The sequence below is a fragment of the Natator depressus genome, chromosome 14 (genome assembly GCF_965152275.1).
Source record: "Natator depressus isolate rNatDep1 chromosome 14, rNatDep2.hap1, whole genome shotgun sequence".
NCBI classification, from domain to species: domain Eukaryota; kingdom Metazoa; phylum Chordata; order Testudines; family Cheloniidae; genus Natator; species Natator depressus.
In genome coordinates this window covers 37,761,679-37,778,747 of record NC_134247.1, presented here as the reverse complement: position 1 = coordinate 37,778,747, position 17,069 = coordinate 37,761,679, and the positions used below count along the sequence as shown (strand labels likewise).

The 17,069-nt window shown below is 50.2% G+C and overlaps 1 protein-coding gene and 1 non-coding gene across 2 annotated transcripts; both read right to left on the bottom strand.

Moving 5' to 3' along the window:
* Positions 1 to 4,445: 4,445 nt before the first annotated feature.
* LOC141998501 (uncharacterized) lies at positions 4,446 to 14,341 on the bottom strand. The gene is made up of 4 exons (XM_074971366.1): positions 14,137 to 14,341; positions 9,958 to 10,084; positions 9,258 to 9,371; positions 4,446 to 8,906 (listed from the first exon to the last, which is right to left on the bottom strand). The coding sequence occupies exons 2-4, from the start codon at positions 10,082 to 10,084 to the stop codon at positions 8,035 to 8,037; spliced, it is 1,113 nt and encodes a 370-aa protein (XP_074827467.1). The 5' UTR covers positions 14,137 to 14,341; the 3' UTR covers positions 4,446 to 8,034.
* A 909-nt stretch (positions 14,342 to 15,250) lies between these two features.
* TRNAK-CUU (transfer RNA lysine (anticodon CUU)) lies at positions 15,251 to 15,323 on the bottom strand. The gene has a single exon. It is a non-coding gene; the product is annotated as a tRNA-Lys (tRNA).
* Positions 15,324 to 17,069: the final 1,746 nt, after the last annotated feature.

Sequence of the window (17,069 nt, the reverse complement as noted above, 5' to 3'; positions counted from 1 at the left end):
AGAGCAGGAGTGCTAGAAGCTCCCTAGAAGTTGGAGGGCCACTGGTGCCCAAACCATGACCATGCCCCTGCTCTGCCCCTTCCCCCACAGCTCCATCCCTGCCACACCTTTTCCCCCCCAAGGCCTTGCCCTTGCTCTGCCTCTTCCCCCAAGGCCCCACACTCGCTCCATCTCTTCCCCCAAGGCCTTGCCCCCCACTCACTCCTCTCTGCCCCCTCTCCCCTGTTGCTCGCCCTTAAAGCAGATAAAAAGTGGGAGGGCATAGCATTCACCTGGGATGAGGGAGACCCCTGTTCAAAACCCGCCTCCTCCTTTGCCTAGGAGGGGACTTCAACGTGGGTCTCCCTCATCCCCAGCAAGCGCTCTAACCACTAGGCTAGAAGTTGTAAGGTGGCTCAGAGCAAGATGCGTCTTTACAATTAAAGCACCAAAAAAGTAAAATAAATTGGTTCATTCTAATGGGAAAGGTACTCCGAGATCTGTGTGGCTCGAAAGCGTGTCTCTCTCACCAACAGATGTTGGGCTAAGAAAAGAGATTACCTCACCTGCCTTGTCTCTCTAACATCCTGGGACCAACACGGCTACAACTACTGGTGGCCAAAAAGAGTCATTTGACAAAACCGGAAATCTGCGATTCTCCCTCATTCGTTGGCTGCCTAACTGAGCTAACCAACACCCCATTCGCTGAAAAACCGACATGCACCCACAGAGGCACAGGATCCAATTATGAAGACATTTGGTCTTCCATGAGAACATTACACACTGACTCCAGGTAGATTGGGCTTCTGATACATCATCTTTTGGGGGGATAGTGGGGGAAAGGTAGGGGTTGTTAGGGAATTCTTATTCCAGTTACTTATTACCATCAGTTTTCAGTTCTTTAGTACCTAACACATTTATCACACTTCCAAGGGTGCACTTGTCTTAAAGGCACTTTGAGGAGCATGGTTAGTACAGTTTGACTGCATTGGTCCAAAAGAGACAAGTTTAGACTGTTAAAAGCAATTGCTTAAAAGCAATTTTTTTCACTCTCTCTTAGGCCAATTTGCTTGGGCTTATAAAGGAGTTAAAATTCTAAAAGACGGTTACTTGAAGTCTCACTAGAGAGTGCAGACTCAGCAAGATAATCTACCATTATTTATATAAAAGGGGAAATACAACCCTTGAAATGAATTCTCACCACTTCTTCTCACCCTGTTAACCCTGGGATGGGGGAGAATTCTTTCTACCTGGCTGGTCCAGGCATCCATTGCACTTAAAGGATTCTGCAGCACCTTGTGCTGGGTTCAGTCAACTCTCTTTAGCACATGGTGATCTCCGTTTATATGCCCTAGTTTCAGGGCTCATTGGAGGAGGCCACCCTCTTATTCCTATTGGCACATGCCAAGGGAGCGGGCAGATTTCAGTTTAGTTTCTCTGCTGCTTCCACTGGTACCAAGTAGATGGAGCTGATGTATAACACATTTCTTTAATCCTCTTCTTATTGGAAGATTTTTAAATTTGATTCATTTTAAGGACTGTATTTAATTATTAGCCCCTACTACTAATTGAAACACCCCCCCCCTTAAGCAATTTCTCTTAATATTTAAAAATTATACCCTGGTTTATATCTTTTAACATTCCTCCTTCTTTATGCCAGACGATTCCTATTACTTCTACGAGTGCAACAATTATTTACAATGAAAACCCACAAAACCCTTACGAGCTTCTAAATTTGGAGGAGATATACATCCATATACATATATATTGATTATACATAAGGATTTCCCCTGATTTAGGACTCAGAGCAAGAGACATTATTCACATATAGAAGGCGGTAGATTTGACTCACATGGCAGACAAATGTGAAGATTCCAATCCGGGTGAAATGAGGCAGTTTATCCCTGGTATACTTGATTTACCAGGAAAACAATGTGCAGTTTATAATTTGGGGTGAAAACATGGGGCTGGGATTTCTTGGGGGTAACAGGTAATTTGCCCCATTTGACCTTCAATCTTACAGCTACGTTTCTAGTTTGCTTAATTTACAGATTTCCCCACTCGCCTCTTGATCCACTCCCAGCATGCAATGGGACACTTTGGGTAAGAAAGCAGGGGGGCACCCTGACTTGGTCACTTGGTTCTATTTAGCTAGGTTGGGAGGGAGAAAGAGGTTTTATCTATATGCAAATCCTGAGAGATTCTTGCCAAAGTGATTAATAATACTCTCTTCTAGCCATTTGAATTTCTATTCATGGGGCGGCAAAGGCCCAACCTTGGCTGATCTGTGGGTCCTTAGACAAAGGGTATGTCTACACTGCATTTAAAACCCACTGCTGGCCCATGCCTGCTGACTGGGGCTGTTTCACTCTAGTGTAGGCTTCCGGCTCAGATCCGAGTTCCGGGACCCACACACCTCACGGGATCCTAATTGCAGTGTAGACAAAACTCAGTGTCACATAATGTGAACCATTTTCTTTCCGTCTTCATAGGTGGATCCTATTTTGGGATAAACAGAGGTGGGATTGCTATTCTAATTTCCGAGGGCCAGAAGGAATCCTGTTATTAATCCTTCAAGGCATTTCTGTTCCATATATCCCTCCCATCAGAGAGAGGAAGCTGTGTTCGAGCTGCTTCTGTTTCTCTTCCTCCGTCAGAAGCTGCAGTCTCCCCCCAGCCGTGATCTGGAAGCCTGAACTGAGCAGCTGCTGCTCCCCCAGCGGGGTTTGTGCTGTGGGGAGACCTTCCTTAAAGCCCCCTCTGTGCCCAGCCGAGTAGGGGACTTTCACTTGGCCAGAGAGCATGAGAATGACCCTGCACGCTAGTGTTTAGGGCACCTGCCTGGGTGGGTCCAATTCCCTTTTCCAATGACTGTTTAATGACTAATCCAAAGTCCACCAGGTTCAACAGGAGAGATTGAGGGAGCCCCATATCAGACTATCCCATGGCCCAGTGGTTAGAGCATTGTCCTCATGGGATTTCAACAGGGATCTCTCACAGCTTTCTTCCCATCAGGCAGAGAGGAAAACAGACCCTGCATCTCCCCCATCAGGGTGACTGCTCTAACTCCAGGGTGAGAAGTTTTAGGAAGGACTCACTTCCCTCCTCCAGCTGTTTTGTGCATAGCTATTCACAAGAATAGAGTTTAGGTATCTGACTCCAGGAGAGGAGTTCCCAGCTGTGCATTCATAATTCACAACCTCAATCGGGGCTGGTATCTCCATGAGAGATGTGGTGATTAGACACATCCCTCTCCTCAGCATCTCCTGTTGGCTAGCTTAGGTGGCTCCTGGCCTAACGTGCTGGCTTTTTGGATCCCATTCCTAGGTGCTTGTCTCTCTTCATGCATCGTATAAGCAGGCTTGCTCTTTACACAAAGCACAGTCAACCTGTGGAACTCCTTGCCAGAGGATGTTGTGAAGGCCAAAACTATAACAGGGTTCAAGAAAGAACTAGGTAAGTTGCTGGACGATAGGTCCATCAATGGCTATTAGCCAGGCTGGGCAGGGAGGGTGTCCCTAGACTCGGTTTTGCCAGAAGCTGGGAATGGGCAACAAGGGTTGGATCACTTGATGATTGCCTGTTCTGTTCATTCCGTCTGGGGCACCTGGCCTTGGCCACTGTCAGAAGACAGGATACTGGGCAAGATGAAATTTTGGTCTGACCCATTCTGGCTGTTCTTATGTGATCAACTCAGGCTTTCTGGATCCTAATGTTGTTCCACTGATTTTCTAGGTGCCTAAAAGTTAGGCATCGCAACACGGACATCCCTTTGTCTGTCCAGCCCTCAGTGGCTGCCACAACCCAGGTCTTGATCTATGGACAATTACAGACCTGGTTGAAGCAGAGGGGTCTAGTGCCCAGATACCAGAAAGGCCCCATTTCTGCTTGCAGTTTTCCGATGTTCACCAAAATAGCACCAGCTATCTCCTGCTGGCTGCCTCCAACATCGCCTGAAACGCATGATTTGATCAGATGCAGCAATTGGAAGTTATTGCATCACCTCCGAACACACAAAAGCCATTGATCTGAATGAAGGGCCTGACATGGCTTGGGGGAAAATAAATCAAAACCATACCTCTCTCTTAGAGAGCACTTTGCATCCATAGATCGCAAAGTCCTTCACAGCACAGATTATTGCTCCTCTCCACAACGGTTCAATTCAGGTTAAAAGAAAAAGATCCTTCCCCAGGCTCATTGACCCTCCTTCCACAGGAGAAAAGTGAATGGATCAGGACAGCCAGAGGGGGTTTTCCCTGTGGATGATGGATTTTCCCCATAGAAGAGTCTGAAAACCCAAGGAGTTGGCAGCTCTGGTCTGCAGTCTGCCGTGGTGAAGGCTGGAGAAATAACAACTCAGAGAGACAGCTGCTGGGATCATTTTTCCCATTATTCAAGACAAGGGCCGCTGGGAGTTTGAGAAGCTGAATTCTCCTTTATTCTTAGCCAGCAAGAAATACAAGTTAACCATCCCCTCTCCCCACCTAGCACCCACCCCACAAATATGCATTTCTGCCCCAGGCCAGCACATGGATTCTCCCAGCATCTGCAGGCACCAGGGAAAGAGGAACAAGTTAAAACCAGTGGAAAAGTGCAGACAATTCATGAGAGATGCTGGGACCCAGTCACAAAGGAGCAGGAAACCCAGGGAGCTCGGGTTAGAAGATGGATGCAGTGTGGGGTGAGTGGAGCACAGACAGTCTCTGTTGTCCGCACAGAGGAAACAGCGGTAGACGTTGGGGGAGTGACTAACTGGGCTGTCAGGATGCACTTCTGCCTCTTGGTGACAGAGGTTTGCCTGGCTTCAGGGTTGGTGAGGCCAGTTCACTTCCCTGGCTTCCTTATCGCCTCTGTCCAGATTCCTCCTCTCCGCAAACAGGAGATGGTTCCCCCGCCCTGGATCATTCTTCTAGGGGCATCATTCACTGTCATTTAGAATTCAGGGACTCGCAGGAAAATTCCTGTCTCTTTCTGGCCCCAGTGTAGTGAGTTCACAGTTCTCAGCCTCATCTGTCTGGCTCTGAAGAGCAAACCCTGCAGTTTTCCAGCCCCATCCTCCCCTGCTCCTGACTGCATCTCATATCCCCCTGGAGTGTAAATCTCGCACTCAGTGTGTGTGCTGATCGCTATTGATCATTTTCAATGTTCAAACCACCCGGAAATCTTTAGAGGGAAGGGTAGAAAAGGGTGAAAAAAGTACGTAAGGACTATTCTGGCAAATGATCAATTGTTTGTGAAGTCTCCAATATAGCAGAGCTACATCCTGTCAAAGTAAACTAATATCAAAGTACGTGACCAAACAGCCTTCACCAAGGACAGAAAAACTCACAATCCCGGGTGGGCTATAAAACACTTTCACGCGTTCATAAAGTGAAATCCCAGAAAGAAAAGGAGTACTTGTGGCACCTAAGAGACTAACCAATTTATCTGAGCATAAGCTTTCGTGAGCTACAGCTCACTTCATCGGATGCATTCAGTGGAAAATACAGTGGGGAGATTTATATACACAGAGAACATGAAACAATGGGTGTTACCATACACACTGTAACAAGAGTGATCACTTAAGGTGAGCTATTACCAGCAGGAGAGTGGTGGGGGAGGGGGGAGAAACCTTTTGTAGTGATAATCAAGGTGGGCCATTTCCAGCAGTGGGAGGTGGGGAGAGGAATAAACATGGGGAAATAGTTTTATTTTGTGTAATGACCCATCCACTCCCAGTCTGTATTCAAGCCTAGGTTAATTGTATCCAGTTTGCAAATTAATTCCAATTCAGCAGTCTCTCGTTGGAGTCTGTTTTTGAAGGTTTTTTGCTGAAGAATTGCCACTTTTAGGTCTGTGATCGAGTGACCAGAGAGATTGAAGTGTTCTCCGACTGGTTTTTGAATGTTATAATTCTTGACATCTGATTTGTGTCCATTTATTCTTTTATGTAGAGACTGTCCAGTTTGACCAATGTACATGGCAGAGGGGCATTGCTGGCACATGATGGCATATATCAAGAGAATCTTCAAATTCAAAATAAGGAAAATAAATTGACCCATTTTCTTCTCATCTGGCTAAACCTGCTTCATTCAGCACCTCCTTATTTGGTTGTGTAACTTACAAAAGTTTTTGCATTACCCTAACAAAAGAAAGGAGGGGGAGGGGGGAACCTTCTCATGGGCAAATGATCTGAATTTAGCTGGGAAATCCCAGAAGCCACTTTACCAATAGATGGAAACAGGGTCTGAAGCTCAGAAACCTCCCGCTGCGCTTTGGCCTTCATTTGAATTCCCCCTCCAGGTCTGCAACATGTTTTTCTCTTGCTCTCAGGAGTCTGATTTAGGATCAAAGCAATCAATGGGCCATTCCTGGAGAGCAAAGGACACTGTGGCAAGTGACACTTCGGGAGGCGGAGGGGTAGAATAGGGAGAGGATAAAACTCTCCAAGGCTTGGACAGAGGCTGCTGTGTCAAAGATGGAGCATGACAGTGACCGAGGAAGGAGGGAATCCCTCGGACTCACCCCATCGCTCTCAAAGAACATAGCAGCTAAAACACCACCTTTTACTGTCCCTGCTCCAGCTTTTTGAGAATAAATGTAATTCTGGTATAGAAGGGAGAAAATGGGGGTGTGGGGAAACCCACAATGGAGCATTTTGTGAGAATCTGCGAATGAGACCATTTATCCCCAAAGGGAGAACTCGTGACTGTAACAATCACTCTGCTAATGGGGTGATCCGAATAAATAAGATGCTCAAGGTCAGTCTAGACTAGGAAAAGTGGTGGAGAGTCAGAGGAGACAAGCTGGCTAATCCTGACTGTTTTTCCTACCACAGACGGATGTTCAGAGGCTGATGCTGCGGAGGCAGAGGTGGGATCTCCAGGCCTCCCACAAAGGGCCCTGTGGGAATCAGCCCCTCTCAGTGGTGCTGCCTGAATGCAGCAGGGGAAGCGAGAAGGGGCAAAGGGGGTGAGGAGAGGCAGCACCTCTCTACCCCTGTGCTCTCCCTCGCCTCTTATCCCATCATCCCCAAACACTCGATAGCCCCAGAACCCAACTCCCCCTGCTTCCCAGCTCCACCAGCCCCAGCCATTCAATCCCCAGTTTCCTCCCCATAACCCATTGCCCTGGTCCCTTAACGGTTGATCCCCCAGAGCCCAACACCCTGGGGGATTCGGAGAGGGGAGGGGAGGAGTTACCGGCCCCCAAGGACACTCCCTCTGCAGGGAACAGCCCCAGGTAAGTGGGGGAGCCCAGCCCAGGGGCTTGTGGAAGATGGGGGATGGGGACAGGTGTGTAGAGTGAAGGTAGGGCCTGGCCCAAGTGTCCTTCTCCTCATCTCCATGGCAGGGGGATCCTGGCTGGGAGGGGAAAGGAGAGGGGGGAGCTTCAGCCAGACAGATGGAGTGGCTGGAGGAGTTTCTCTCTCTCCCTTTCCCTCTGTGGCCCATTAGCTCAGCAGCCAGGGCTGCAGGAGGGAGGAGGGGCTGATGGGGGCTTCTCCTCCTCTGCCTGGGGTTTCCTTAGACCAGGCAGACCCAGAGGGTCACTGACTAGCTGCTGCTCGGCTGCTGCTGGATCCTCACGCCAGCGATGGGCAGCTGGATCCTTGGGAGCCAAATACCCCTGATGTGTGTGGGAACGAGGAAATGGGTTGGTCACTACGGCTATCCCCAGTCGGGGCCCTGAGAGAATTTCCCGGCTGTGTGGAGGAGTCTCTGATGTTCGACATGGAATTAGCTACACTTATATGTCTTCAGCTTTCAAAATGCTCCCACAGGACTCTTGATGATGCCTGCAACTGGTGCTCCTACAGTAGAAGCTTCCCCCATATTGAAGGTCTTTCTCTCTCTCATGAATTCTCCGATGTGTAATCATGTGTGAGCTCTGAATCTTTTCCCACAGTTATTTCTAGGGTCTCCCACCCTTGTGCATTCGCCGATGTTTCGTAAGGTTTCAGGAGCAACTAAAGCTTTCCCCACAGTCCAAGCATTTATGGGGTTTCTCTCCTGTGTGGGTTCCCTGATGCATAACAATGGCTTATCTTTCATTCAATCTCTTCCCACGCTGGAGTTATTCATAGGGTCTGTCCCGCGTATGGACTCTCCCATGCTTAATAAGTGTTGAGCTCTCGCTAAAACTTTTCCCACACACTGGGCATTTATGAGGTCTCTCGCCCGTGTGGATTCTCCAGTGTTTCGTGAGGCTTGAGCTCTGGCTGAAGCTTTTCCCACAGTCCGAACACGTATAGGGTTTCTCTCCCGTGTGGTTTCTCTGATGTGTAATCAGGTTGGTTTTCACCTTGAAACTTTTCCCACAGTCGAGGCATTTATAGGGTGTCTCTCCTGTGTGGATTCTCCGATGATTGGTAAGGCTTGAGCTCTGACTAAAGCTTTTCCCGCAATCCAAGCATTTATAGGGTTTTTCTCCTGTGTGCAGTCTCTGATGGGTAATAAGGTTCGTTCTCACACTGAATCTTTTCCTGCAGTCGAGGCATTCATAGGGTCTCTCTCCCGTGTGGATTCTCCGATGTTTAGTGAGGCTTGAACTCTGATGGAAGCTTTTCCCACACTCCCAGCATTTATAGGGCTTCTCTCCTGTGTGGTTTCTCTGATGAGTAATAAGGTTGGTTCTCACACTGAAGCTTTTCCCACACTCGAGGCATTTATAGAGTTTCTCCTCCTTGGGATCTGTCTGCTGGGCTGTGGTTTCCTTAGGATCTGTGCATCCTCCCCCACATTCAATGGATTCATCCCCTTTCTTCCTTGGGTGGTTTCCCAGCTGCCTCTCTAACCTGTGCCAACTTCTCCAGGCTTCCCCCTGTTCCAAGCATTGGGAAAAATTCCCATCAGCTGTTTTCATAACGGTCCCCAGGGGTTCCATTTGCTCAGGACCTTCAGATTGACAATTCTCCTCTTCGTTCTCACTCACTGTCTCATCGCCTGCTGGAAGAGAGAGAATCCAGACAAGAGTCACCGCTGTTCCCCTTTCTCCTCAGCATTGGGAAACACAACACAGTGACCGTTGGGGAGATGGAGACATTGGATTCTGCCTCCACATCCCACCCAAACACTCCCAGGGAAGGAAAGTCAGGGAGTAAATCCCTGACAGCTAACAGGGTGGGTGGGAAGCCGTGACAGATATTTGCCTTGATGCTACAACACCTGCTGACTGCAGCCCTGACCTGGGTGAGACGGGGCAGAACTGGGGGCTCTCGCGCACAGGACATTCTGGGAGTCCCAGCTTTTTCCTTCATTCATCAGATAGTTTCTGTGTCAGTTTCTCTGACTCCTCACCTGTGCGGGTGCCTCTCTGGCTCTCCCTTTCCTCAGCGGCCTGGAGATATGGGACCCATGGCTCTTCCCCTCGTTCCAGCCGGGCGATCAGCTCAGGTTTGGGAACGGGGAATCCTGCTCAGCGAATGAAATCAGACAAAATCAGGGTGCATGGAGCACTGGTAGAGGATCTGTCACAAAGAACATTCCCTGATTTTAAGCTGGCCCCATGCCCTGCAGGAGGATGTGGAATCTGAACAGATGGGAACAGGGTCACTGAGTCCCCAGGGTAGGAGAGATTTGTCAGAAACCCAGTAGGAACATTCAGTATTTGTGGGGCCCGGGAGGAGGCATGGCGTGGGGACTTGCTAACACGGCAACAGCTCTGGTGTTAAATCCCTGCCAATTTCTCAACCTCCAAAGTCCTCCACATGGATGGAGCAAGACCTAGGAAGAAAAGGGAACAGGGTGTAAGGGAACAGGGTGCACTGCTTCTGCTCCCTTGAAAGCGGGAGGAATGGGGATGAATTAGCATGTCCATTATATTTATGACTCCCTGACTCGACCGCAGGGGGTATGGAGATGGAAGTCTCTTTCAGACTGGATGTGTGGACTATGCAACCCACTCCCTTCAAACCTAACTGACCAGGGAAGAACCTGACCAGAGTCAGACACGCAGACCCCACGGCTTCTAATAACCGAGGGCACAGGAATCCCTTACCCAGCGAGATCACTGTCTCATAGTTCTCCTGCATGACGTCCCTGTAGAGGGCTCTCTGAGCAGGGTCCAGCAGAGCCCCCTGCCCCTCAGTGAAATACACAGCCACCTCCTCGAAGGTCACCGGCATCTGAAACAACAAGAGTCCCCCATTCAGCACCTGCTGCCCCAGCCGCAATCCCACTAGTCATGGGGGAGGAGGCCCAAAAAAGCAGAATCCTCCCCGCACCCTGCTCAGAGGAGCCAGGAGGCTTCAGGGGGTGGGAGAAGGTGAGAGCTGCTTGTCCCCCCCAGCACACAGAGCAGGGCAGGGGTCTTATCATTTCCCACACGCCTGCCAGCCACAGGCAGATACGGGAAGCAGAGCTCTGAGCCGGGGACGGGGACAGGGACAGGAATCCCGACAGCTTCCCTTCGTATTTCACAGCAGCCTCTGGCCAGTGGGGTCAGGCTCCAGCACTGGGAGTCTGGTCAGTTTTCCCAGCCCTGCCCAGGGGGGTGTTTCCTGGTTCAGAAATGGGGGGAATGTTCCCCCTTCTCCCCACTCGCCAATGGGCCTGTTCAGAAAATCAGGCTCCAAGTTAAATGTGTCCCGTGTCCCCTGTCCCCTCCCTGGCTCCCCCTGTGTATTTCCTGCCCCTCCCCCTCCACAACAACCCCCTTGCAGCTCCCTGAAAATCCCCTACCTGAGCTGGCTCCATCACAGCCATTTCCCTTCCCTCTCCCGTGGGAATACGGGACAATTTGAAGTGCAATGTGGATTTTGTTAGCCAATATACATATGCTAGGAATAATTTCAATAAAGGACCGGAAGGTATCTTCACTGAATCTATTACACCCTCCCCATAGTTCTGTTCACCCATGTCAAGGTTAAACTCGCTAAGTTTATGGAGGAGATGGTATGATGGGATAACATGATTTTGGCAATTAATTGATCTTTAAATATTCATGGTAAATAGACCCAATGGCCTGTGATGGGATGTTAGATGGGGTGGGATCTGAGTTACTACAGAGAATTCTTTCCTGGGTATCTGGCTGGTGAATCTTGTCCACATGCTCCGGGTTCAGCTGATCGCCATATTTGGGGTCGAGAAGGAATTTTCCTCCAGGGCAGATTGGAAGAGGCTCTGGGGGTTTTTCGCCTTCCTCTATAGCATGGGGCACGGGTCACTTGCTGGAGGATTCTCTGCACCTTGAAGTCTTTAAACCATAATTTGAGGACTTCAATAGCTCAGACATAGGTGAGAGGTTTATCGCAGGAGTGGGTGGGTGAGATTCTGTGGCCTGCATTGTGCAGGAGGTCAGACTAGATGATCATAATGGCCCCTTCTGACCTTAGAATCTATGAATCTAAGTAGCCCAGAAAACTTTGCATTAGCTGAAGTACTTGGAAAACTGTCAGGAGCAGGACCTTTGAGCAAGTAGCAACAGGTAGGAAGTCATTCTCACAGGTCTAAACTAGAACGTCTCAAGGGATGAGGACAAGACATATAATGGTTTTACCTACAAACCTAGGAGATGCCTTCACGCCCTGTGGTACTTGGAAATCATGAGACAAAGGGTCCACCGTGGCACCAGAAAAACAAGGTAAAAAGCTGATTGGTTCAATCTCATTTCAGATGACATACAGCAGCAGTTCTCAACCCCGGGGTCCGCAAGTAGGTTTCAGGGGGGCCGACAAGCAGGGACTCGCTGGGGCCCAGGGCAGAAAACCAAAGCTGTGCCACATGGCGCCGAAACCCGGGGCCCCCGAGGCCCGCCACCCAGCGCTGAAGCCAAAGCCTGAACGACTTAACTTTGCAGGGGCCCCTCTGGTGTGGGACTCCAGGTAATTGCCTGGCTTGCTACCCACTAACACCGGCACTGGCTTTTTGTGGCACAGGTGGGCTGTGGGGTTTTTTACATGGGGTGTGGGCTCAGAAAGGAAAAGGTTGAGAACCCCTGACGTACAGTGTACACATGTATAAAGGGATGGCATTAGGGTTGTCACTTTGCACACCCTGTGTAGAAGGTGAACGTACCAATGCTGCAGGTGACGACTTCCCGGAGACTGGTATCGTATGGAACCCTTTTTTCCCCTGTACTATATTGTCATTGGCTTAGAGCAACCAACCTGACTAGTCTTGGTTATTTGATCTCTTGCATACATTTCATATAGAACCAAAGGACAGTCAAGCCATCGACTGTATAGAGTCTCTGAGTCAAACACGCAAAAAAAAATCAGAAACAGAGGAGCTACTTTGGTGGATTCAATGATTTTATCTTCAAGGCAGTGGGTCCCCCCAGCAGAGTGGTAACTCAGCAGACACACAAACTGGTTTTTCCTCTCTTTCCTCCTTACCACAGTCCCTGGGAAGTCAATCGCAGCAATTCAAAGCAGCACCAGACCCTGCCAAACCAACAGACGCAAAACCTGCAGGCATATCTCCGCTGCTACAGTGATCAACATCTCCCCGTAACACAGCTTTCAAGATCCATGGGTCCTACACAGCCTATCACAATATGGGGTGCACCTCATCCAGTGCATAAATGCTCCGATAACAACTATGTGGGTGAAACCAATCACTGCTCTCGAACGAACTCACACTAAAACGTGATAAAAGACAAAAACACCAGTGGGTGAAAACTTGTCACAGAGCGATCACTCCATATCTGACCTCTCAGCCCTCATCCTCAACGGAAACCTGCACATCTTCAAAAGACACCTGGGAGCTTAAATTCGTAACTCCACCAGACACTAAAAATCACAGTCTTCATAAAAACACTGGATTATTGGCTGATTACAAGAATCGGCAACTCACTAACTCCCCCCTTTTTTCTCCTGTGACTGCAGAGTTGTTAACAGGCCACTTCACCTTGAAGGGTCCCTTAGACAAAAAATAATTGACTACCCTCCGTCAAGGTCCAAATTTCTTGGTCAAGGTACAGTCGAGGTCTGGACTGCAGAGAAAATAATAAAAAAAACGCCCAAAGAATGCTAGTAATAATAAAGATAATAATAAGATTTCAGGGTCTGTTCAAAAGTGTCCCGTGGTCTGGATTTGGCGTGCGGTCCGTCGACTGACTACCCCTGCCTTAGACTATGTGTTACCTACTTATGGTAAACAATCTGTTCCATCTTGTATTTAGCTGTGACGCGCCGAGAACCTTTCCCAGCCCTGTAGAAGAGCTGTGTGGTTTGAAAGCTTGTCTCTCTCACTCGCAGAAGTTGCTCCAATATATGATATTACCTCACCGACCTTGTCTCCACAGAGTGATGCAGGGAATGGATCTGGGCAGATTTGGGACCCTCCCTCCTTGTTCCTACTGACTTATGCACTGTCTCCACCCCTCACTCCCCTCCCCACGGCGTGGGAAAACTGGCTACTGGCCCAGTACATGGGTGTTTGCTCTCCAGTAGAGATCTGGTTGCTGCAACTACTAACTGGCTGCGTCACTGAGGGCAGCACCTCTGGGACCCGCAGACACACAGGGAGCCCCCTCCCCCTTTGGTACAAACTCACCAGCAGGTCCCTGAAAGGGGCCCTTTGTGCAGAGTCACTTTCCTGCCGGGCCCCAGCCCTGTCCTCCAGGGCTCCCCATCACCTGCAGGCACCGGCTCAGGGGCTGCTGTGGGCAGAGCGTGGGACTGCCGTGGGGACTAGTTCCAGGCACGGTGAAAGTCCCTAGCAGTGCTGGGCACAGAGGGGGGATTAATGAAGGTCTGTCCCTGGCACAGCCCCAGCTGTGGAGCAGCAGTTTCACACTCTGGGCTCTCAGGTAGAGGAGGCAGCATCTGACCCAGGGAGCTCAATTCAAGGGCTCTAATATCAGGAGCAGAGAGAGACACGCACCAGCCTCCTCCTCTTCCTTAGCCAGAACCGGAGCCCTCTGGTGTCAGCAGCTAGTGCCTGAACCTCCCTGTCCTGCCCCTGCAGACCCCAGGGACAGGCAGGCAGAGGCTGATCCCATTGGCCCATCCACACTCACCCCCTGCCAGAGCCAGCAGTGACTCCGGTCTGACTCCGGTGTGGCTGAGATCTGCATCTTGCCCGGAAATCAGACCAGGGCCCCAGGCAGCCCCCAACACTCTGGAGTCACAGACCCCACCAGCATGGGTGTGTCTGAAAATAATACACTGGTAGCCGGGGGGAGCGGGATCTGGATATTTGCCTTGTAGCTTCTGAGCCCTGAGTCTCTTACCTTCCCTCCGAGCGGGGCCAGGCCGGGAAGGGGCCCTGGCCAGGCTGGGGGCTCTGCCCTGGGAGAGGCTCCCGGGGAGCAGCGGGCAGGGCCCGGCTGGAGATTCCCCTCTCCCGGCTGCAGCCCGGGCTCCGTGCTCCCAGCACCAGCCGCCGGGGCTCGGGGATCTCGCCGGGAGCCTGGGAGCCAGAGTCCCCGCAGCGGCTGCGAGTCACTTCCTGCGGCCGGGCCTCAGCCCCGCGATCGCTCCCCCCAGAGCCGCCTCCCAGCCGCTCCTGGGTCCTAGCGATCAACCCACCGATCTGCAGCCCCCTGCCCCCAGACCCTGCCCAACTTCCCCTGGACTCCTGCAGCTTCTCTCAGCCCTATGTAGGCGTCCTGCCTAGAAGCCGCAAGGTCAATGTGGGGGCTGAAAGGAGGGGGGCAGATCCCGGGGAAGGGGGGTTCTCTGGAGACTGGGCATTGCTCCAGTAAATCCACCACAGCATCAGGGACACAGGCGTGATGGGTCCTGCTTGGTCCTAGAGAGGCTGCCCAGAGCTGGCCAGGCCATGTTGCTCGGTGACACTGTCTCTGTGTGTGATTCGCTCTGGTACAAAACTGGTACACGGAGCCCTTTGCCAGAGACGGTCTCTTGTCTCCACACCCCCATCCGCGGCTACCAGCCCTGGGCCGGAGCTACCAGCTCTGCTCCCCCGGTTCTCAGGTCAGGGAGCTGCCAGTGCCATGGCAAAAGGTTCATTCAGTGATTTGTAGGCCCGGATTCACCCACCCCTGGGGCTCTAGGCAAACCCCCCTCATGTCTGCCCCCCAGGGATTCATAGAATCATAGACTATCAGGGTTGGAAGGGACCTCAGGAGGTCATCTAGTCCAACCCCCTGCTCAAAGCAGGACCAATCCCCAATTTTTGCCCCATCCCTAAATGGCCCCCTCAAGGATTGAACTCATAACCCTGGGTTTAGCAGGCCAATGCTCAAACCACTGAGCTATCCCTCCCCCCCAAAACACGAAGAGGGTTGAAACAGCCATTTTTAGAGACATACATTTATTTCCAGGAAAGAAGAAATGGTTAAAATACCTTCCACTAACTTTTTTTGAAAAACTTACTCATATCGCCCAACGTGGGGCTCGAACCCACGACCCTGAGATTAAGAGTCTCATGCTCTACCGACTGAGCTAGCCGGGCTGCTTGGAGTGTTAGGTTTCAGCTTTGAAATCTAACCATCACCCTGGCAAATTCATATGTTGATTCCTTTCCATACTTACGGCTCTGCCTGCTGCCCCCACCCTGAGCACCGGCTCTGCACTCCCCTAGGAAAAGGCATAAGCATGGGAAGTAAGGGCCACCCCCTGACCCCATGGGCTCCGCCAGCTCCTGGGGTCCAGGCCACCGGCCCTGGGGGATCTACCACCAACCTCTGGGGTTCCACAGCTGCCCGGGGCCCCACTGCTGCCCGGGGGGCTCTACAGCTACCCCAGCTGGGCCCCAGCCTGGGACGGTGAGGGGTACAGCCAGGGGTAAGGAGGGTACAGCTCAGCACACTCACGCTAAAAATTGTTCCAGCACTACTGGGAAATGGGCCACACAAAACTTATTCCACCTGCACTCAGGTCAAATGAGTGCTTAGGTTTTTTCTTTGATGCTTCTATGGGTATCCAGGAGATGGCATTGGTGTATCACAAATTTCCTCAGTCCTTTTTTATCAGCAGCTTTATACAGCTGATTCATTTCAAGAATTGTATTTCATCATTAGCCCCTCCTATCGATTGGGACACCCCCTTTTAAGCAATTTCTCTCAATGTCCCAAAGTTATACCATGGTTTATATTTTTTTTTACATTTCTTCTTCTTTGTGCCAGACGATTCCTAGAGTGCAACATTTACAGTGAAAACCAAGAAAACCTTTATAACCTTCTAAATTTAGAGGACATACTCCATACATTCTTTGATTGTACATAAGCATTTCACCTTATTTAGGACGTACAACAGAACAAGAGACATTTTCCACGTACAGAAGGATATAGATCTGATTCACAATCACAACACTAACAAAGGTGCGGATTTTAATTTGGAGGGAAAGAGATGATTCACAGTCTATTTGATTTAGGAAAATGATGTATAGTTTATACTTTCGGGTGAAAACACTTTGCATAAACAAGCAGGGTGTGACACTTGCTTGGTAAATTGGAGTTCCTTTTAGCTAGGTTGGGAGGGAGAAAGAGGTTTATACAGAAGCAAATTATGAGATATTCTTGTCTAGGAGATTAACAATAGTCTCATTTAGACATTTCACTTTCTATTTCGGGGGAGAGGAACTCCCGACCGGGGTGGATCTATGGATTCTTAGACAAGGTGTCTCACATAATATGAACCATTTTCTTATTGTTTTTTTTTATTGGGTGGATCCTATTTTGGGATAAACAGAGGTGCACAACTTTTCTAATTTTGGGGGGCTAGAAGGAATCAGTAGCTATTAATCATTCAGAGGCATATCTGTTCCCTACATCCATCACAGAGCCAAGGGTGAAAGCTGAAAGCCAGAGTCAATGGGTGAGCTGGAAGCATGATCAGGAAGCAGAGGCAGGGGTTGCAATGGAGAAGGACAGGAACGAGACAATTTGGAGGTTCAACAAGGACAAGTGCAGAGTCCTGCACTTAGGACGGAAGAATCCCACGCACTGCTAAAGGCTAGGGAACAACTGGCTAAGCGGCAGTTCTGCAGAAAAGGACCTGGGGATTAAAGTGGATGAGAAGCTGCATATGAGTCAACAGTGTGCCCTTGTTGCCAAGAAGGCTAACAGCATAGTGGGCTGCATTAGTAGGAGCATTGCCAGCAGATCGAGGGAATTGACTATTCCCCTCTATTCGGCACTGGTGAGGCCACATCTGGAGTACTGGGTCCAGGTTTGCCCCCCCCCACACACACACACAC